Genomic DNA, 23,026 nt, shown 5'->3' with positions numbered 1-23,026 from the left:
AGGTGGCACTTTGGTCTAAACCACTGAGCCTCTTCGGCTTGCTGATCAGAATGCTGGCAGTGTGAATCTGCGCGATGGGGTGAGCTCCCCTTTAAGTATATATTATATGCCAGTATAGCAGCTTGTAGCATCCTCAATGCTGAATTGGATGTGAGCTGAACTAGTTGCCTTTGTGAAGGGATGAACGTGAACCAGAATTTGTTCCTTTTCAGACACATTGAACTTGAAGGAGAATTGTTCCTTTTTAAAAAATGAACTTTCTAGGCTCTGGAAATCAGTCATGTGGAAGCAAATCATGAGGTCATGCATACTCTTACTGCATGGGCATAGCCAAGATTTTTGTTAGGAGGGACAGAACTGACGTGATTGATCAGCTAAGTATTTCTATTGTTTTACTTGATGGGGCGGGGAGCTGCTCCCCTGTCTCCCCCCTTGTCTACACCCATGTCTTACTGTCTCGTCAGTTGTTTATTGCACCAACTCTTCCACTTCTGTTCCTGTGTTGGCGGAGGGATGCCTGAAATGGTGGAGACACCTACGAGATGCTCCCAGGCCTCCTTCATGAGCAAGAATCCAGAGCGTGCAGAATTCTGGCTCACAGGAGCAGACTTTGGGGGTTCTGTGGGCTTTTCCTCTGTGTAAAACATGGGTGGGAAGAGCTGGCATGGGACAGTTTGTGAGGCAACAGTGCACAGCTCCACTGTCTCCTAACAGTTGAGATCATCAGGAGAGACTGACCAAAGGAGGTCAGAGTACCACTTTATAGCTACCACCTCAAGCAATATGAAACCAGGCCCACTATTAGGTTGACACCGACTAGCATATAATGATGGGGAAATAATAAACTTCCCAGCCCTGCCCAAAGCTGTGTCTGGCTTTGGTCTAGTAATCGTCTTTGTACAAAACGTGTCAGACACTTACTGTCAGGTTGATATAACGGGGCAGCTATTTGAATTTCCCCCCAGCAGATTTAATCTGTGGCAGACACTTGTATTAATCAATGGTGATTGGTGAATTCAGAAAGGTTGACTAGGTGAACGCCGGCTGCATTCTCAAAATACACGCTAGGATAGTTATGTGAGCCAAAAAAAAATGCTATTTCTGACATTTGCCAAGGATGGTGTCAGGAGGGTTCAAGACAACACAGAGGGCAGGGCTTGATTTGACCCTCATAATCTATTTCAGAGCCACAATTTGCCTTGCTGGAACATATGGAGTAGGTGACTCTGATCATATAGAGCACATTTTCCTGGCCACAGACTAACCCTCATGATTCTCTTCTGGTTATGAGGAAGAGTTTCACTTTACAACAACCCTGTGAGGTAGGTTAGGCTGAGAGTTAGTGACTGGTCCAAGGGTTTACCAGTAAACTTCATGGATGAACAGAGATTTGAGTCTGGGGCTACTACATCTCACTGCTTCTCACAGACCATCCAACGTTCCTTTGATGAAACTAGAAACATCTTATTTAATCATTATTATTATTATAAGTGGGATGCAGGTGGCACTGTATGTCAAACCACAGAGCCTAGGACTTGTTGATCAGAAGGTCGGCGGTTCGAATCCCCGCGACAGGGTGAGCTCCCGTTGTTCGGTCCCTGCTCCTGCCCACCTAGCAGTTCAAAAGCACGTCAAAGTGCAAGTAGATAAATAGGTACCGCTCCGTCGGGAAGGTAAACGCTGTTTCCGTGCGCTGCTCTGGTTCACCAGAAGCAGCTTAGTCATGCTGGCCACATGACCCGGAAGCTGTACACTGGCTCCCTCGCCCAATAAAGTGAGATGAGAGCCACAACCCCAGAGTCGTCCGTAACTGGACCTAATGGTCAGGGGTCCCTTTACTTTTACTATTATTGTAATTATACCCCACCCATCTGGCAGGCTTGCCCCAGCCACTCTGGGCAGCTTCCAACACATAAAAACATGGTAAAACATCAAACAATTAAAAACTTCCCAATACAGGGCTGCCTTCAGATGTCTTTTAAAGGCTGGTATAGTTACTTATTTCCTTGGCTTGGGGGTAGCATAACTCCACACATACTAACATTTCTGTGATGAAAATAGGGATGTCCTAAGGAAAAGCGGGACATTCCAGGATCAAATAAAAAACGATGATGGCTTCTGTGAATCCAGGACTGTCCCTGGAAAATAGGGACGCTTGGAGGGTCTCCTCTCATAGCAAAGTGTCTGCTGTTCTCCATCTGAATACTGGAAGAAGTCCAGATCTCCATGAGGTGGTGAGGCTTTCCCACAAAGTGGAACTATTCAGTTTGGCAAGATATGGCAAAGGCAGTTCACACGGAGTGCTTTCGAGCAGGGCCTAGAATGTTCCATTCATTTGCACTCAGCCCACCCTGCTGCTAAGTTCTTGCAGATCTTGCCAAGGGAAGTGAAAAAGGCCTGCTGAGAAGATGACCTCTTCAGCCCAGGCCTTTCTATAAAGCATATAGGGACCTGTCTGCAGACCTTTGGGATACAATTACGAAATCAGGCATTGAGCCAGAATAGTGGGGCTGCTTCTCTGCTATTCTTTAAAAAATGACATGTGATCTCTAAAGGATACAAGCAGTTGGGACCTCAGGATCCCATTCAATTCCCCTTCTCACCCCCCCCCAAAAAAAGGCAATTTGGTTCGGTGATTATAGAATTCATTAATGCATGAGAACACGCATAAAAGGAGACACCCTGAGCAAGAATCTACAGAATTATTTCCAAATCCCTGTATCAAATGAACTCTTGTTACTTTAGCTGACAAGTGCCGTCTCGCTTCATTCATTTAAATAAAAATGAACAGTATTTCTCCCCCTTAATAAAAAAAAAAAAAAGCTCTAACTACTAGGATTAGTTTTTACAATGTTTTAAAATATGCAATCATTAATGACTGGGGGGAAAACTTGGGAGCTGTAGAAAAGCTGTGCCTCTTTCTATTACTGGCATCAAACCAAAGCTGTTCCTCCTATATTTATACATTGAGTTACAGAGATAAGAAACATTTTTTGGTTAAAAAAAGAGGGGGGCATGTTAAGCAATTTTGCATACAAAAATGTGTATCTTAGAGGAGTAATTTGCACTAAAATGCTTTATTTACATGAGGTTTTTTTTTTTAAAAAAACCCCAAAGTTCTTATCAACGGATTTTCATAGTTAACATGCATCTCTGTCTTCAATTCATAGAGTCCTTTCTACAGGACCGTTACATTTGGTGTGAGGCATTGATGCCATAGACATTGGGGGGGGGGGGGTTGAGAAAGAAGGGGTTAGCGATTTCTCATTCTTTTGCTTAGTGTTATGTGCAGTTTTTGTGTCAGCGTTGCAGGAATTGGTTCTTTATTTATCTGTTTTGCTTTGTTTGTTGTGCCAGAGGTTGGAGAGCCCAGAGCATGCATTTATGGTTGCGTTTAGTTGATTGCAGTGAGTTTTGTTTGTGAGTGTGAGAGGGAGAAGGGTGGGGTGTTGGGTCAGATTAGCCATATCAATTTGTATGCTGTTGGAGTGTTCATGTTGTTGTCTTGTTGGGCTTTTTATGTGAAGCCATACCAGGGTGAGGGCGTCCTCTTTTGTTTGACCCCGTGTTAGTTTCAGTTTGTTGGTTAGCTTTTCTAGTAGGGCTGTTTCTCAGAACATTGGCACAGGAGGGCCAGATGCACCTTTCCCTGGACAATCTCCCCAGCTTCCGTCCTTTTCTTTACCTATATTCATGTCTGGGGGAGAGGAACAGAGCTGCAATTCAGTGGTGGGAAACCAACTTGAATGGAGAACCCCCTTCTCACTCTGTTCTACCAGGATGCGTGACTGGAGAGCAAGATTAACCTCTTGTCAGATGAGACAACATAAACTTGTAAAGAGGAGAGTGGTTGAGAGACCCATGCGTGTCATTCCCTCATAGCTAACCACTGAGCATTCCCAAATCTTTGGCATGTAGGGGAACTGCTTACAGGCCACACAGCAAGCTTGCTTAGCCATCCATCAGCTCCAATGATTCTTTAAAAAAGCAAAACTAACAATTGCTAAGCAGGTGCCATTTGGAGAAGAATGCTGGTGTTCATATTGCAGAGTGGGGCTTATGTTTATGTGGATTTTTTGTTTTTTTGGAATGTCAAGATGAACAGTCTGGGCCCCTTCCCTACTTACACCAATGTAAATCAAGAATAATTGCTTTGAAGCAAGGGCCGCTGGAATCCGGGCTTGAGCGAGACGGAACTCAAGCCCTGGGGGGGAACAGGCATTCCTACCCCACTGGTTTTGTGTAGTTTAGGATTTCAAACACATCCCCAAGCACTGATTTTAGGAATGCAGGGTAGGCTCAGGCAAGAAAGGAACAGATGGATTCATCTGTGCAGGCTTGCTTATGACAGGGGGGAAAGGGAGGGAGGACACCCAGCTATTGGGGAGATGCAAGCTTCCACCTGCCACCTAATTGTGAGCTGTCTCTCACAGCATTTCACCGCTTTTTGCCCTCTCATAAAGTGCTCTCACACAAAGACATTTTTATTAATACCACTGTCATTCACATGACAGGAGCAGAGAGCTGAAAGACATTCCCGCAGCATAATAAAATTATCCCTTCTTGGGGGATTAAAGGGGGGGGGGATGAGTGGCCACATCTCTGCCGCACCTGCCCTCTCCCTGTTTGTCCTTGTGGAAAAAACAGCCAAGGAACTTGGTCAACTTAAACATACCTGCTTAGAAGACGCACACGATTTACTGTATCTTGCTCACCAACATGATCATGTCCGTATGGGGTATTAGTTAGGGATGGACAGCGTCCAAAGAACAGCACATTCAACCTCCAAAGTGACAAGGGAATAGCATATACAACAGCAGTAGACAGCCTTGGTTTTTCCTAGGCTAACGACAGACCAAGGAAATAGTGGTGTTAGCAGCAGTTGCTCAGTCTGCATGAAGGAATATAATCTCTAGCCTTCTCTGTTCCCTTCAAAATTTAATAATTTGGTTCTGGAAGTTAGATCCTGTTTTCCAGTTGCAATAATGGGAGGCGGGAACTGTTGGGTTTACTAAAACAGAAGAGACATTCTTTGGGAGAAGGAACTATTGTTCCACTCTCAACAATATATTGTTAAATAGGAATGTGGGACCTCTGCATTATTTTCAGTGAGGCAGGCTTTTTACAGGAAGCAAAAAAAGAAAAAGAAAAGGGGGGGGGCCTCATAAGCTAAGCTCAGGCCTAACACACCCTATTCAAGTTCCCACTTTTATTTACATCTGGCATTCTCTTTCCTTTGGCTTTTTTGCATAGAGTTCACAAAGTGCCGTAGAACCTTGGGAATCAATTTAAAACAGATGCTGTTCAGTGCAACAGCAATATGCATGTTGCTTAGAAGCAAATCCTACTGTGTTCAGTGGCTTACGACCCAGTAAATGGTTTTTTTAAAAAGGATTGCAACCCTGAGAGCGCATGATCAGCCTCGTCCCCAACCAAGTCTGCATGCATGGCCCCTTCACCTCAAGTCTGGCTGCATGGAAAAAGCCCTTAGTAAAACACTGAAATGTCTTTTAAGGAGCTGTTTGTGCAAGCCCCGGATGTTTACATGGATGTTTGAATGCATAAAAACAGCTGGTTTGATGAATTCTTCCCATAGTCTTTCTAGTTCAAATGATGCAATTAAGAGTTTCTCTTCCACCTACATTTTAACTTAAAACACACCCACACACAAGTCAAGAGCCTAAATTTGTAGCTAGTTGATCTGTGCAACAGACATTGCTACAAGACACACTAATTTCATACAAAGTTTCGCTAAAGGAATGTAATTGTTTAAATGTAGTGCTGGAATATAAATCTCACTGTACAATGTACAATTGCCATTAAAAAGTGGGCCATGCTTCTTTAAAAATAAATCCTAGGCAAGAAAAGTTAAAACTTCATTATAGCTTCTTTGTAAAAGAAACAGGAGAATACCAATGCCAACTATTTTTGCAGCGTATACTCATGTCCTATAAAATAAGTCCTCTTGAGTTCAATGGGACTCACTCCCAAGTGGGCATAGGATAGCAGTCTTAATTAGTTTAATATCTGTAGATGCAGTGAAGTGGAGTGATGTGTACTTTCTGATCCCCCCCCCCCCAACACAGAGATTAGCGCACAGACTAATGCTGTCATATTTATACAGGGCAAAGATCTGCAGAGAATTCCAAGCATTCCAGCATTTTACCAAGCACATTACAGGAAAGCATTAGATTAGGGAAATGATGAATGTCTTGTCTTATTTTTATTTGCCTATCGCTTTAAACAAGGTCTTCTTCAAACCTTTTATTCTCTGCCCTGTTAACCAGACTATCTTTTTAAAAAGGAAACACTCCTTGAATTGATTTCACATGTGCCACATAAATCATTTTGGAGTAATGTTAGGGGTGCCTGTATAAGAAACAGAAATTCACTTTTAAATGTTCTCATGTGAGGTGTTTAAATCAGTTGGTGCCCAGTCAGGAACTTCCATTTAAAATCACACTCAGTCTTCTTGTGTTTATGTCATCCCACCTGTGGATGGAGGTGTTATAGAGAAAGCATATTTTTCATCTTCCCTGCAAGAAAAGCTTTGTCGATTTTTGTACATGCCTTGGTTTTTTTAGTTACCATGCTTATCTGTGCTGATGGGCATGTACATGTTTTTACAGACACATCTATACGGCTATTGAAATGGACAAGGCTTTTATGCCCCTGTTTCACTGAAGACCCATGATAGTGGAACAGGTTGATGGGGTACTGCAGGTAGGGAAGTTACACACTGAATATGTGTGTATGTGTTGGAAAAGCAGGAGGAGAAAAAGCACAGGGTCAGAAAAAATACGTGATTTCATTTCCACTACACTCAAATAAGCCCTGGCAATGTCACTCCTGTGACATTGCTGCTCAGTGTATAGCAGGAGTAGACAGAGCCCTAGGCCCCTTCAAGCATCCAACACAATGATACACCCAAGTGCAGCCTCTTTCCTGGCACTGTTTACAAACAGATACCTCTGCTATTTTTATTGATACACTATATAACATAATAAAACAAAATGCTCACATTTAAGTTTTTAATCAGGTGTACATAGCCCATCTGCAGCACAGCATATGTGGGTGCTCCTGGTACCTTTCAAATGATGTGAATCCACATCAGTACCACCAGAACTTGACCTTCAAGTGGTACTTTTTTATATATACTTAAAATGCAGCCAGACCTCTCTCAATTGTCCTGGTTATCTGAGACAAAAATGAATCAAATGTACATATCCTTAAAAAGTGACAAAGGTGAAACATCAGTAGGAAAGGAAATTGCGATCCATAACATTGACTGCTGGTTGATTTAGAATGCTGACATTTCTCGATGTAGAAGTTAATGTGCTCCAAGTGAAGAGGTGTTTCATGTCATAAAAGCGGCACTTACGAAAGTACCGTAGGAACAAAAACGGAAGCCATTCGTATTGCATCCTTCCTCTCAAATAATTCCAACTTGTTCTCTCTTTTATAAAATCAAAATACGGGGAACAGCTAATAAAATCTTTGTGACAGAGCCCTTAATGTGCAAAAACAAGTCATTCTTAAGAGGTGCCCAAATGCAAATATCCAAATTAGGGTTCCTTTTCTTTCTTTCTTTTAATATATAAATAATTTATAAATTTTCCTGAAAGAGACTAAATACAAAAGCATTCTGAGAAATTATTAAAGCCTTATCTTGTCTTTAATACAAAAGAAACAGTAAAGACTGACGAGGTCATCCCATTATTCTCAGTCCTGGCTTGAAGCATTTAGGGTCGCTTTTGTATGAAATGCGTTTCTGTTAATATTTTTTTTCCCCAGTCATAATTCGGTGGGAAGCATACATGAGGGATACTGGACATTCATCATCCATCTCTGTTGAGCAACAATCATGGCATATGCTCAGTGGAATCTAAGTGGTCTGGGATGGGAAGCCCCGTTATTATTGTCAAACACTTATTCCAGACAGTAAACGTTGGGCACACAGGCTGTGCAAATGTAATGTCAAACGTGTAAAGATGCAGGGAGTTCAAAGCATCATAAAAGGCCAAGGAACCATTGTCATAGTCCAACAAAATTCCAACACGGCGAAGGTGGGGTGCAGGATCTATTTGAATTTCTTTGCTGTTATGTCTCACTATCCACGTATTATTACAGCGGCAAAGAACCCACGAGGCAGAATTCTTCCCGATCCATTCGTGTTTTGGCGCTGACTTATAAGAAATGCCAATGGCATACCTGCAAAACAAATGAGCTTTGAGAAAATGCACTTTCCATTTCATGCAGTCTTACTGTGCTCTGCAGTAACATGCATGCCTCTTTCTGTTTGTGCCTTGCGTACTCTCATGAGCTGAAGGCTAACCAAAATGTCAACACATATTTAATTAATGTTCTTCCTTACAATCTGAAAGACAGGTCATGCACATCTTACTGCCACAAATATTATTTGCTGTAACAATGCAATTGCATAGGATATTTGTTTTCCTGTTTTGTGACCCTCCTTTGAAACCAGTGATGGCCAGACAGCATGCTGCTTGGCTCACAAATTCTTCAGGGTGCTAGCCCTCCTTACTCCAAGAATTGCAATGAAGGCTTATCTCAGGGAAGGGAGTGGGGAGATGGTCTCTAAAGAAGTTGACTGGTGCCTGGAGGATTATAAAGGAGGCAAACAACATATCTTTGCACCCAGAAATCTCCCACTGGACCACAAATCCCTTGATTCCTGGGCAGGAAATGAGATGCAAGGCATTTGCTGCAACTATAGGGAGACCTATGCAGCTGCACTGGCAAGTACATGCTTGGAGTGCCATGGGCTTTCAGGTGTAAGAGGTAGGAGCATTTAAGTTCATGTGCTTCTGGAATGGGCCCAGGAACTTCCAGAAAATAAGCTATAGAGCCATCTCCACTTCTGTTCCAGTCCAGAACCTGTTTGAGGTGGAAGCCTGATCCATCCTTGTCTTTGCAGGTCTTGTCAGAATAAGCTGCAAGTCTACGGACAGAGATGGTATTGCAGCTACCTTTGGGCTACTATAGTGTTTTAGGTGCTGAATATCACATATTATGTTTACTGATAACCACCAACTTTTTTTGGGGGGGGGGCAGGCAGGGAGATTAAATAATGGTTTAATGTTTATTATTATTTTCCTGCCATAGTTATTTCGTCGCTTAAGAAAATGCAGTCAATCTCGAGCTTCTATTCATCACAAAAATGAAGGACAACATGTGTTGTACTTACCATGTGCTCCCGCTGATAACCACTTCCCAGTAATGCCGTCCACTGTCAATAAATACATTGCCCGCTACCCCGTAGCTCCCTTGGCTGGTAAAGCGCTCAGGTGTGTGGCTCTTTTTAGAAGAGGTTTCGTCACGCTCCACTGTCAAGTTGTCATGAGATACTTTCAGCTTCCTGTGGGCAGACTTGGGATCCAGTTTAAACGGCTGGCCTTGATTTGGAACAAGATAAAAGACTGAATGAGTACTGCATCCTGAAGCCTATTTATTGCACAAGATTAAATTTAGCTGCTGGCGATCTGTGAGTGATGTCCTTGTATTTAAATGAATGACTGCTATTGCTCCTTTTTGAGTGTAAAACCAAGGACTATGCTTAGGGCCAGTGCTGAAGAAGAAACAGGATTTTCTTTGCCCCTGGTGGCTACGCGTTCTTAATCATGCCTGCCATGTTGCATCTGCACAGCCCCCATCTTTGCTTTGCTTCTTGGGACACTAAAGTGGAGTGTTTGAAACTGTCTGCTATTCACAAGGAAGTAACTATTCTTTTTTATGCCTCCAGGGCTGACTTGTTCTGGATAAGGCTACTTGAAGACTTTGATTGACATCTGAAGCCCTCTTCATTCCTCCACACAGACAGTGAAGTGCGATGGGCAAGGACATGCATGTCTACTCAAAAGTAAGTTCTACTGAGTAAATTGGGGCTTTATAGGAGGACAGCCTAAATTAGTTTCCATAAATGAATGCAGAGGCTGAAGGACATTAGCAGTCATGACTGCCGAATGAAACAAATGTCCCACAATTGAGGAAAGTGCTAAAAATATGAGGTCTTCTGAATCTTTCTGAAGTGTCAGGCTGAGTGGAACTGAGATGAGGGGGAAACAAAGTGCACAGAGGGGTGGATGCAACATTACTCACTGTTTGTCTTCAGCTTTCCTGGCTCACTGTTCCGGCTGCCAGCCTGATTAATGGCCTTCACAACAAATATGTACTTGGTGCCACTCTGCAGGCCATGCACCGTGTAGTGGTTTTGCTTGATATTAGGAACAATCATCCAGCTGTCGGCCGAATTACACAGACCTGCAATTTCAAATCAAAACCATTAGTCCAATCCATGGAGGAATTTCTGGAATGCACCTGAACAATGAGGTGAACCTGAAAAATGTCACTGAAAAATCCAAAAGCAAATAAGCTCTTTGCTTCTCTAAATAGCAAGAACGCGGCCAACTGAATTGTCCACTCACCGAGGACAGATTCACACTTTATTTCTTAAAGGATTTCAAACTGCAAAAACCTGTTCAGAGTTGCCAACTGTAAATGAGCCACACATATTTAAAGTGGCATTTTAAATGGGAGTGTAGTGCAGCTTTCATAACTGAGAGGGCCATGGTTAATTGTCTCCTATTTGCCAATCCTGTCCCCTTGCCCAAACAACCTTTTGATCGGATAAAGTTGATAGTCTTTACTTGGACTCTGTTATTTTAACTCATGCACAGTCTATGTTCTTATGTTATAGTTTAGCTTTTCATCCTTTAATTCCCATCTTGTTGTTATAATTGTTCTCTCTGTTTTATATACATTAGAAAATGAAGATTTTTTTTAAATCATAAAAAAACACCTTACACAAAAAGAGTAGCTCAGTGCAGAAGGGTTCTCTGGAAATAGTTATAGCTCCTGGGTCAATATGGATGACATTTGAGGATGTCCTGGTCCAGTTTCTATACATATTTTGTGGCTTAGCCCAATACATTTTTGAGACTGTCTTGGAGGGCAGGGATGTGTCCTCAATTTTTTTCAGTTAAATTTAAACTTATAAGTGAAAATTAGCAGCTCAGAAATTCCCTTACCCAGCGGCATAGGCTGAACAGGGCTAGAATTGTATTTCCATTCTCTTTCCCTAGATGAGCAGCTGTAGGATACAGTTCAGGCTTGTGCTACTGCAGTGACATTGAATTAGACAAAAGTTTAGACTCCTTCCAGTTTTATGAGCCATAGGCATATGAGCAGAAGTAGCAGCTGTGAAGTACTACTGTTGCCCGTCAATTCAGGTTTCTGATTTCAAAAAGTAGGGCTTTAAAACAAGGAGAGCAAGTTCCCACATGTGGTACAATAATGCATTTTTAAAGCCACATTTTAGAAAATGAATGGAATGGAAATTAGAGACTGGAATAGTGCGTTGACTGTAACAAGGTTATCATGCAGGATTTGTGAGATACTGGAGGCAGGAAGAGAAGAAGAAATTTCTTTCTTTTTTCATTTTACAATCTGGAGGTAAATCATTCATAAAACATCTTCTCCAGGATTTGTTGCTATTGAAGTTCTAAAAGCAGATGGGGAAAAAATATTCTCACTGCAAATCCCCCTATTGCTGGACAATGGAATGTTTCAGCAAGACAATGAACGACACCCACAGTGCAAAAGTCACAGGAAGACTATATAATCTCCTGATCATTTCTGGCACTTAAAATACAAAATTCATTTATAGAAGTGGAAAAAGTGTATCAAGAGAAGGAGACAGACATATGAAGCTTTCCCCTCAGGTCTCACACTAGGTTAGGAAAAAATAAATCTGCTGAACTTTTTGAATACTTTTTGAATACTTTTTGAAAATTGTCAAGGGGGTATTTTAATGCATTTATTAAAAATAAGGTCTTTGATGATAAAATGCAGGGAGCCAGAGGCTGACCTTAATGTACAGGTATGTTCCTGTTTTTTTGGCTTTTTAAAAACCACTACCTATGAATGGGAAGTAAATTTGAATGCACTACCTTGAATGCACATCCGAATGCCCATTCCATTATGATTCTTAAATCCCCAGCTAACTTGCAAAAGAATTTCTGCAATCAGACACCAGTGTCTCCCTTGCCCGCATAACCATTTCTGCATCTAGCCACCAATTTTTTAAAAAAATTGAAAGAAAATAAATGAACATAAGAAGGATTTAGGATAATTGTCTACCCAAGCAGGGATTGGAAATCAAACTGCAGCATCCATAAGACTTGGTTGAAGATGTCAATTGATCTTATTTCAGGATTTCCGAAAGCTGGCTGTTTCTTACCGTATTTTTCGCCCTATAGGACGCACCGGCTCATAGGACGCACCTAGATTTTTTTTGGGGGGGGGAATAAAGGGGGAAAATTATTTTTCCCCCCCCAGGCGCAGGGCTGGGGCGGGGGAAGCCCGAGCTTCCCCCGACCCCAGCCCCCAGAACAGGAGCCAGAGCGATGCCGAAGCTGAGTGCAGCTTCGGCATCGCTCTGGGAGCTTGCGGGGCTGGGGGGAGAGCTTCCTGAAGCCTGGAGAGTGAGAGGGGTCACTGCGCACCGACCCCTCTCGCTCTCCAGGCTTCAGCGAAAGCCTGCATTCACCCCATAGGACGCACACACATTTCCCCTTCATTTTTGGAGGGGAAAAGTGCGTCCAGGCTTTCGCTGAAGCCTGGAGAGCGAGAGGGGTCGGTGCACACCGACCTCTCTCGCTCTCCAGGCTTCAGGAGAGCCGCAGCGCCAGCCCCACAAGGTCGCCGCCATCCCGCTGTCTCCTGATGTGGTTTGGAGACTGACGGCGGGAAGACGCGTGCTTCTCCCCGCCGCCAGCCCCGCAAGCTCCGGGGACAGCTGGGAGGCGCAGCGCGTCTTCCCGCTGTCCCCGGACCTGGTCTGCAGGCGGGCGGCGGGGAGAAGAGTGCTTCTCCCCGCTGCCGGCCCCACAAGCGCCTGGGGGGGGGGGAATAATTTTTTTTCTTTATTCCCCCCCCAAAAAAAACTTGGTGCGTCCTATGGGCCGGTGCGTCCTATGGGGCGAAAAATATGGTAATCCCATTTTGACAACAAATTCCACCCCTTGTTTATCTGAATCCATCTCTGCATTACACCCCACCCCCAAAGAAATTAAGCCTCTGAAGCGATTCCTTTAAAAAATAATCACACACAACTAAATACATCTCACATCTAAATACTATTCAGTTCTACAGAGCAAATTCCGGAGCAGTGAGCAAGCTAAGTTGCATGTGCGGCCATATATCAAGAATGATACATTTATGGTGTCACTAGGGAATGAATCCATGGCAGTTGCACATGGTCTGCTATGCTATCTTCTTCCTCTTCAAAGATGATGACCCTCTCAAGCATGAGCCATGCACTCCCTGGCTGCAGATTATCTGTGACTACTAGCAAATTTTAGTCACTTTCAAAAAAGAGTAACACCTAGTTTACATACTACAAGACCACAATGTTGCAAAAATGTAAGAAGGAAATTTTAACTTGTTTCAGTTACAGTGATAATATTGGTGTAACAAGCATCCACACAGGAAAAGGTTTTTCCTCTCCATAGGTCAGTTTTGTTTTCCCAGGCTAGAGCAAAAGTTTGAAAACAGCAAGAAAAAGAAGCCAGTCAGGAAAGTAAATACATTCCAGAGATACACAAGTCTGATTCCTGCTCAGAAGAGGAGTCTTTCTAGAAGCACAAGGGTGTGAGGGAAACTGGAAAACCCACCAATCACCACACCGCCATCTAAGAACCTTGCACATGGGAATTTTTGAATCTCCCATCCTTGTTTGGATCCTTGTTTGACACTTTGACTAGTATATGTCACACAGGCAGTAAGCAGTAATTAATAACCCCACATTTTGGTATAACTGCTGGGTTAGTCAAACAATAAATGACATACAATAAATACTTGGCCTCTCCACCCCTTTAAGACAAGATACTGGGTCATTATTAAGCTACATTTCATAAAGATGAGACTAGCATCCTTCACTAGCTTTCTCACAATGCAGAAGCTTTGTTCTAAAGTCCTACCCTAGTGCTTTTCAGCTGACCTAATGTCTTTCCCGCCATCCTCCAGTTTGCCTTCTGTCAGCGTAATACCATGCATAGAAATGGGTCAGACAGCATGAAGCGCAGCTTCTTATCACTTAGCTCTTTTCTTGTCAGTGATTAACCAAAGAAACATCTAGCCCTTTCCGTGTCTTCTTCACTTCATCTATTTTGCTCTAATTTTTTTGCAGAACTCTTAAGATTATTTGCAGTCAAGCTATCTGCAGACTTCAAGTGCCTAAGGAAGATTTCCATATATATTTTTTTCTGCGCAACTCCATTAAACATTTAGACACCATTGATGTAAATTAAGTGCTATCTGGAAAATTCATGAAACCTTTTAGACATATGCTTTCAATATTTTAGAATTCACAATTCAAATCACATCACTATATTTACTGAGGTGTCTTAAGTTTTCAGCTATGAAACTAAAACACCTGTTGACTGGTTCAGCCAATGCCTTTCCATCAGTAAATAGAGAGTTTACTTCAAATTTGGAGATACAATAGTTCAAAATAGCAAATGGTCATCAATGTTAGAACCTAGATCAGAATGCATGCAGAAGTCTACTCCACTCCTGACGTTCAGTCCAAACTAGCATAAATAGCATGACTGCACAATCTTATATTTCAACAAATAATCTCTAGTAAAGGTAAAGGGACCCCTGACCATTAGGTCCAGTCGTGGCTGACTCTGGGGTTGCGGCGCTCATCTCGCTTTACTGGCCGAGGGAGCCGGCATACAGCTTCCAGGTCATGTGGCCAGCATGACTAAGCCACTTCTAGTGAACCAGAGCAGCGCATTGAAACCCTGTTTACCTTCCCACCGGAGTGGTACCTATTTATCTACTTGCACTTGACGTGCTTTCGAACTGCTAGGTTGGCAGGAGCAGGGACTGAGCAATGGGAGCTCACCCCGTCGCGGGGATTCGAACCACCGACCTTCTGATCGGCAAGTTCTAGGCTCTGTGGTTTAACACACAGCGCGACCCACGTCCATAAAGAATCTCTAGGAACAGCTTTATTTATAAAATGGACCAGCTGCTTTTTTAAAACTTAAAAATGTCCAAGGTTACATACAAAAATAAAAGCATGCCACATAAACACAAATAAATAGCAAAATACACCAACAGACGGTCACAATTAAATAAAAAGCAGCACATCTTACTAACAAGAACAAAACAAAAAAATTCCATTTAATATTTGGAGAAGGAAACTAATTCAGAGGAAAAAATACATGACTTGTAAAATATATACACAAACTCAATAACCCAAACCTTTTCACCTTCAGCATTAAGTAATGCTCTGTCATCACTAAACACTTCAGAAAAAGCAATAATTTAAATAACAGAAACTAATAGAAACTGTATAGCTTTATCACTGACATAATGATATTTGACGGATACATGATGTTGATGAGTAAGGGCTGGCAAGTTAAACTTGATCTGTGATAAAATAAACAGGTCCATTATGGAAATGAGATTGATTTAAAAAACAAACACCTATCCGGGTAAAATCTAATGCTGTCGTTCGCCTACAGAATGGGTAGTTATCCACAGAGGCATCCATTAATGTAAGGGAAGGAAAAACAGCTTTCTTCAATTCCCCATTCTTCCTGCAACCACCCCCTAAAACCAGTGGTGTTCAAACTTTTCCCCGAAGAGAGCCAGATTTGATGAAGTAAAGGACCGTGAGGGCCGACCAAATTTGTTAACCTTTTTTTAGGATTGAATTTATTCAGCTTTCTTTAGGATTTTACCTCAAAGTTGTTGAGCTTTCTTTAGGATTGAAGTTGGCAAGGTGTTTTTTTTTAGGAATTTACCCCAGGAAATAAACTGTCACAGGGGCCAGATTAAACCGACCGGCCCCCGAAACGGACTTTGGACATGCCTGCCCTAAAACTATTTAAGAGGGTTGAGGGATCGTCTAGAACACTGCAGAGTAAATCACCTCCCATTTCCTTATGTTAGTAGATGACTCTGCTACATCAAAAGCCACCCCAAAAATGGAAAGAAAGCTTTGGATTTCACCCATTAGATTTATTTCTATTGCTGTATCTATAGTTGATGTATTGTTAACACACTGATGAGAGTATTGCCACTGTCCTGTATACATTACTGACAAAAGATGAAGCATTGACATAAATTGAGGAAAGACTATATGGTCTTTCTGTTTTCAATTTGACTGTCTTGCGATTTGTTGAAAATCAAAATCAAATGAAATATAAAATGATTTGTACTTACTAACTACATTAGCTTGCCCAGTGAAAATGGTATACTGCAACTCATAGGAGACCACACTGAATTCATCATCTGACGTCCAGTGGACTGTGATTGTGTCATAAGAAGCTGTACAAAGCTCTTCTCTAATGGTTGGGGGATTTGGAGCTGTGAAAAATTAAAAGCAACTGTTAACATTCGTCACATAACTTTTCCCCTTCGTTCCAATCATTCATCCCATTTGTCACATTCACTTCTTCTCTACAGTCTCGCATTATGTTCAAAAATTTGTCAGCTATGCCTAGTACTTTTTTTCTGGGGGGGAAGGGGGAGGAACTCACAACGAAATAAATAAATGGCTAGATATGTTGTGGGCCCAGTTGCCCCCCGCCCCCAGGCAGTGGCTAAATGTAAGACACGATGAAAAAACAATGATTTGGGTTACAAATAGCCACAACTTTATTGATTAGAGATGTAGATGGATTTTTGGCTTGGGCATTGGGTGGGTTAATCAAATAGACAGAGAGATATCGATTGATTGATTGATTGATTGATCAATCAATCAATCAATCAATCAATCTATCTATGCATACACATGCACAAACATACACTATACATTCTAGTATCTTACCTGTAAGATAATCAAGGCATTCCAGTAGTTTCTTCTCTCTGGTAAAATCTAGCGCAAAGGTGTCAAAAGTGTCATTGAGATTAATTTCAGGAATTAGAACCTGGGAAGATGCTGTTGCCATGGCGACTCTGCAGTGGAAGAAACAGGGCTTATTTAGAGCCTGGGTTCAGGCTGGGAAATTATTTTGATGTCTAGGGTACATAACATACATAACACAAGTGGGGAGGGGAGGGAAGTGTGCTGAATGCCGTTTCTACTGCACCGAATAGCAATAAACATTCCCATGGCCATTGGAACACAGAAAAAGTCCATATTATACTAGGTCAGGCAAATTGTCTATCTAGTGCAATATTTCCTACTCTGGTTGGCAGTAGCTCTTCAGGTCTTGGAAAGAGGCCTTTTACACCAACTGTTACCTACTCTTTTTACCTGGAAATGCCAGGGACTTGACCTGAGGCCTCCTGTAGGCAAAGCAGTACTCTACAGTCCCTATTAGCCAATGTGATGGGGGGCGGCCCTGCTGCTAGTAATGGAAAGAGGCAAATTTAGGAAGTCTTGAGCTCCAACTTATCTTATTTTAGAAAGAAGACACAGGGAAGAAATATTCTTTCCGCCCAAACAAGCCTGTAGTTGCTCTAAGACTCACTGCAGGAGTCATATTGCCAAGCATCAAAACTACTCAAAGTAATGTCATATTTATGTTATGTTGCTTTTGTTAAAAAAAAAAAAAGCATCTCAAGTTAAGACTGGGGCGAATGAGGTGAACAATGGCCCCCTTTTTGGTCATCACAATATCTTTTTGCAACACAGTAAACTGAATGGGGCTTATTTATTCTGCTGAAAATTTGACTAGGATTCAGCTTAAGCATTAAACGTGCTGGAAAGAAACATCAGAATGAGGGTTTTATTTCATACCATTCAAGAAACCCTGCAGAAGCATGCAGTATTTATTTCTTGTAGAAAATGATTCTGGCAGGTGTTCTTTTGCACTTTTTCTTAACACAGCTCCACTAACTAGCATGCTATTCCAGGTGTTCACACATTTTCTTTTTATAAAGAGAGGTGTAGAGCACTTCTCCAGCTTATAGCAGACACACCATTTTAACTCTGCAATCTGCTGGGTGAAGCTAAAGCCGTAATATTTCATTAATGTCAGTGGGGTGGGAAGCTGTATAGGTTTGTTTGTTTTGTAGCTTGTATTTAGTTTTGGACAAGTTTCAGCACTGTACAAAAGCTTACAAAGCAATGAAGTTTTCATTCGGGGATCTCAAAGACATGACAACGCATACCAGAACTGTAAGTGGATTATTGTGTTTTGAGAAGATTCAAAAGAAAATTCACATTCACTCAGGCATAGAGAATAAGCTTCCTTCTTGTACAGTGGGGAATAAGCCAATCTTGCCTGTTTGGAAGCAGCTACACACTTTCAATCAATTGCACTCATAATATATACTAAATCAAAATGTTTTTATTGCTCCAGTGGTCCAATTTCCCAAAATGAAAGATTTAATTCTCCACCTAGTACTGAAAATTCAAGTTCAAAACTCATGGTAATGACTTCAATCTCAGTTTATGACATCTAAAATTTAGTATGAATTATGCATTTTCATGAATTGGGTAACTTCTTCTGGTTCAGATGAATGCTGAAAAATAGCCACTTATTCCAAACCATGTTCAGTTATTTCCCTAGCTCTAAAAAAAGACATGTAAGGCAAACATGCTGTCTAAATAAAGCAGACATCATGCTGGTAGCTCATACACAATCATCCTGAGGAGTGCATGTAGCTACTGCCTTATAATTATGATTAATTCATTTATATACCACTTACTTGCCAAAATGGCTTTGAATCAGAAGTATAATTTTTTATTAAATATTGTCTGTACACGGTTTGGTTGGGTGCAACTACTAATAAGATTTCTATGGTGCTTGCAATACTTTCCAAGCAGAAATCATTTTGAATGTCTTGACCCCCATGTATATGGAAGCACAACTTGGTTACAAATGCTCCTGAGGTTAACTAATAGAGCTACCATCCTTATTTTTAAAAAAATCCGAAATTGGTCCTTGCATAGCACACAGCTTCTGGGACCTAAGCTTGTGGATCAAACTAGATTTGACATTGTGTATTTGCATTTAACATGAACAGTTTTGTTTTTTGTTTTTTAACGTAACCTGCAGCCAGGGGAGTGGGACCCCATTACTGGGATCAAAACAGGTATGGAAAGGGAGTTTAATCCTGACAAAAATATATCCTCCATATTGGGAGGAAAGATTCCATTGGAGGAAATGGTTGACCCAAATGAAAGCACAGAAGTAATACAAGGTTTTTGCTGTGCACATTCTTAGCAGTGCATTTTCAGGGGCTGTTCTGTTCTTTTCTGTACCTTATCTACACAACAGCATATTGCTATTTTCTATATTTTAAAGCAGAAATGTAGTTACCATGATGCGAAAGAAAGAAACCCAATTCAAATAGCTGCAGGAAATTTGGGATCCTTAAAGAACCTGGAGTTTGAAACGAAGCTTTTGCCCAGTTAAAACAGGATGTGAAATGTAAGTAGTATTTTGTTTTCTGCTTATTAGATATAGCTTCTCCAAACTGATAGTCTAACATTTTTATGATTTGTCAAACCCTCTTCTATGATAGGGTTGTAAACATCCATAGCCAACAGTCAGGGATGATGGGAGTTGTAGTTCAGCAACACTTGGAGGGTAATATTTTTAACATCAGTCCTACCATTCTATTAAATATGTGGAAGCATCTACAGCCTTGCAGATTCCTATGTACCGTATTTTTTGCCCTATAGGACGCACCGACCCATAGGACGCACCTAGATTTTTGGGGGGGAAATAAAGGGAAAAAAATTATTCCCCCCCCCCAGGCGCGGGGCTGGGGCGGGGGAAGCTCGGGCTTCCCCCTCCCCCAGCGCCCAGAACGGGACGCAGAACCATGCCGAAGCTGCGTGCAGCTTTGGCATCGCTCTGGGAGCTTGCAGAGCTGGAGGAGGGGGAAGCCCTCTGCCAGCCTTCTAACCAAGTCGGGGGACAGCGGGAAAGGCACGCTGCGTCTCCCGCTGTCCCCCGAGTTTGCGGGGCTGGTGACGGGGAGGAGCAGGCTTTTCCCCCCCGCCAGCCTTCTAACCAAGTCGGGGGACAGCGGGAAAGGCGCGCTGCGCCTCCCTGCTGTCCCCCGAGCTTGTGGGGCTGGCGGTGCGGCTCTCCTGAAGCCTGGAGAGCGAGAGGGGTCGGTGCGCACCGACCCCTCTTGCTCTCCAGGCTTCAGCGAAAGCCTGCATTTGCCCCATAGGATGCACACACATTTCCCCTTCATTTTTGGAGGGGAAAAAGTGCGTCCTATAGGGCAAAAAATACGGTATTTCCAGAAGCAGTTTTCTCAACAATGTTTGGCATTTTGTTTTTGAATACAGTCATACCTTGGATCCCGAACACCTTGGACTCAGTCATTTTGGCTCCCGAATGCTGCAAACCTGGAAGTGATTGTTCCGGTTTGCGAACTTTTTTTGGAAGCCGGACACCCGACGAGGCTTCTGCGGCTTCCAATTGGCTGCAGGAAGCTCCTGCAGCCAATCAGAAGCCACACTTTAGTTTCTGAACGTTTTAGGAAGTTGAATGGACTTCCGGAACGAATTCCATTTGACGTCCCAGGTATGACTGTACTGGCCACTGGAGACAAGCAACAGTGGAGGATTAGCCACATTGTACTTCATAAGATCTTCAGAACCACCTGACTGGAATCTGTTAGAACCAGAATGTTTCACTGTCTGGCCTGACCCAGCAGGGTTGTCCCTGTGTGCTTGTGACACTACCTTTCAGTTATGTTTTTAGCAGACTGCAAGAAGCGTGCGTGATCATTCTCCTTCAGAGATTGCTCAGCTTGTGAGATCAGAGAAGTGGAGCGCTCAATGCACTGCTTGCAATTAGCTATCTGCTGGGCGAGTTTCCTCAGTCTCACCACCTGCAAAAAGGGAGAGAAGAAAAAAAAGTCAGGTGCATGAATTCAAAAACCGTGCTTTTCTACAATTTTACCATTCTTCAAGGCCACGGCATAAATTGGGTGCTAATGCGAGTGGCTTAACTAAGAAGCAAAAGTACCATTTACACCTGCTTTCTCTGAGCCTATATTGTTCCAAGTAAAAGCTTTATTCTCCTCACTGGGGAGATCCAAAGTAAGCACAGCTGGCAGATTTTTCCAATGGCAGGAAACGTCACTTCCCATCGGTCTCTGCTTCTCAGATAACAAAAGTCTATTGTGATGGCCAGTTCCTCCAAAATGATGTTTTCAAAGCAGCTTACAAGGTGTGCTACATATTGCTATAAATTCCTGAGCTTGTTTACAGGGGGGGGGGGGGAGTGTCCCTAGAATATAACCTGACTGAAAGGAGTAATTCATGTGAACTGACAATAAAATAAATGTTAAGCCTCAGATGCTTCTATTTCTTCAGCTTTGTATTGGGTTGAATTTAGTTAAGTAGAAAACACTGAGATGTTTGTCTGTGATACGGTGGAAAATGTGTATGCTGCACACAACTTTTGCAGCGGGGGCAGGCAGGCACTTACTGAAATGTAAGTGGAAACTATCTGAAGTTGTGAATTTTAAGCTTGCCTATCTACACAGCTGATAGAAGATACTGTCCTGCAATGCCCCAGATCACAGGAAGCCCCCCTCAGCAGAGTGTCATTAGCATCAACATTGCTGGATATTCCAAATGGAAATGGAAGAGGAAGGAAATCTAATAACTCTGTACCTAAGAAACACATTAAGCTCTGATTACATGTTTAAAAAACAGGAAATTGATAATTAAGCAGACTGGCAGCAAGTTTGGAATTTTAAAGTAAAGATAACACAAAAAAATACTTGCAGGGTTGCACTTATTAAGCAATAAACATTGCATATCATGACTCTGCTGGCAGACAATTAACTAAGATAAGAGTTATGTATCCTGACTTTAAGGCCACAACAAACATGAGATTTATGTCCGCAGTCCACCATCAGAGTATTTCTTTGAAAGTAAGCTTTAAGTCCAAACCACTTTAATTCTATTTCATTTTAGAAAAATGAGGACTGCCGTTTACACTGAATCCTGAACAAGTTTCCTCAGAAGTGTCCCGTGTGTGTGTGTGTGTGTGTGTGTGTGTGTGTGTGTGTTAGAATTGGTGCCTTAAAGAATCTATAGTTCACCCTGGATTGTGTCACAGGAAACACCAGGAAGTCAATGTTGGTTGGTTCCTGCCTTCCCCTCTTATAGGTGATGAAGTAACAAAAAAACATTTAAAAGGATTATTCTTGCCAACAACACTAGTGTTCTGTAGATTATTTTTTTAAAACACCCTTACATTTTTAAATAGTAACTGTTTTTATACTTATATTCTAGTCAGCAGCAGAGACTACATTTGTTCCTTAAATCTGTATTTAGGTGGATCAACATATTAAAGTATTGTGAGGTGATAACTCATTAAGTATTAGCCTAATTGGTTTGAATATCCAAACAGAAAGTGGTGATTGTTTTTAAAATACTCTAATACCAAAAACGGGATAAGCAATGCAGTCACTTAACTTGCTAGGGAGTACGTGTGACAGTCACAGAGATAAATTCTACATTGCTATTAGCATTTTGGGGGAAATAACCGTATTTTACCCAGGTACAAAATATAAACAGACCCAGTTCTGGGTGGAAATGCAATAATCCCACAAAGCAAAAGCAACTTCCACAGCAGATATCTGGAAACAGTTGATAAAGCCTATATCTCATTTCCTCCATGCAGACCTTTGATACTCATTTCTGGATATATTTGAGCTTCCATGAAATTATCTAAGAAAAGTTGTGCAGGTTTCAACTTCACCAAAGGCCATGCTAAAAATTCTCATTTCATTTATTCAATAAACTCCTATACTTACTTCATCATAAATAACCCCAGGACAGCTTTATATGTTAAAAATATTACAACTATACAAGCTCACAGCAGAAAGCTTTCTCCCTTTACAAAAGGGGTACCTCAACTGCCCCAATTGCCTTGGTGAGGTGGCATGTCAAAATCCATACAATGTAGATGCCAGGCTACATTTTTAGATTGGAAGAGCACCAGCCTTTTTTCTTTTAGCATTGTGGGCAAACATTCTTATCATTTTTTACTTCTCA

The 23,026-nt window shown here is 41.9% G+C and overlaps 1 protein-coding gene and 1 long non-coding RNA gene across 5 annotated transcripts in view; one reads left to right on the top strand and one right to left on the bottom strand.

Moving 5' to 3' along the window:
- The window catches only part of LOC114596298 (uncharacterized), a 34,266-nt gene extending 14,619 nt beyond the window's left edge, over positions 1 to 19,647 (top strand). Inside the window, exons 2-3 of the long non-coding RNA XR_013392640.1 lie at positions 9,764 to 9,880; positions 19,296 to 19,647. This is a non-coding gene — a long non-coding RNA (uncharacterized LOC114596298). The remainder of the gene's footprint in view (positions 1 to 9,763; positions 9,881 to 19,295) is intronic.
- Positions 6,942 to 23,026, bottom strand: part of MID1 (midline 1) — a 266,243-nt gene continuing 250,158 nt past the window's right edge. For all 4 annotated transcript variants that reach the window (XM_028727705.2, XM_028727704.2, XM_028727703.2 and 1 more), the window contains 6 exons: positions 20,696 to 20,844; positions 16,868 to 16,995; positions 16,261 to 16,404; positions 10,120 to 10,281; positions 9,209 to 9,416; positions 6,942 to 8,211 (listed from right to left, as the gene is read on the bottom strand). In XM_028727705.2, the coding sequence (XP_028583538.2) occupies positions 7,863 to 8,211; positions 9,209 to 9,416; positions 10,120 to 10,281; positions 16,261 to 16,404; positions 16,868 to 16,995; positions 20,696 to 20,844 (1,140 nt within the window). In that variant the 3' untranslated portion in view covers positions 6,942 to 7,862. The remainder of the gene's footprint in view (positions 8,212 to 9,208; positions 9,417 to 10,119; positions 10,282 to 16,260; positions 16,405 to 16,867; positions 16,996 to 20,695; positions 20,845 to 23,026) is intronic.

This window comes from Podarcis muralis, chromosome 4 (assembly GCF_964188315.1).
Source record: "Podarcis muralis chromosome 4, rPodMur119.hap1.1, whole genome shotgun sequence".
Taxonomy (NCBI): Eukaryota; Metazoa; Chordata; class Lepidosauria; order Squamata; family Lacertidae; genus Podarcis; species Podarcis muralis.
Note: the sequence above shows the minus strand (reverse complement) of the source record. Positions and strands in the feature narration are given on the sequence as shown.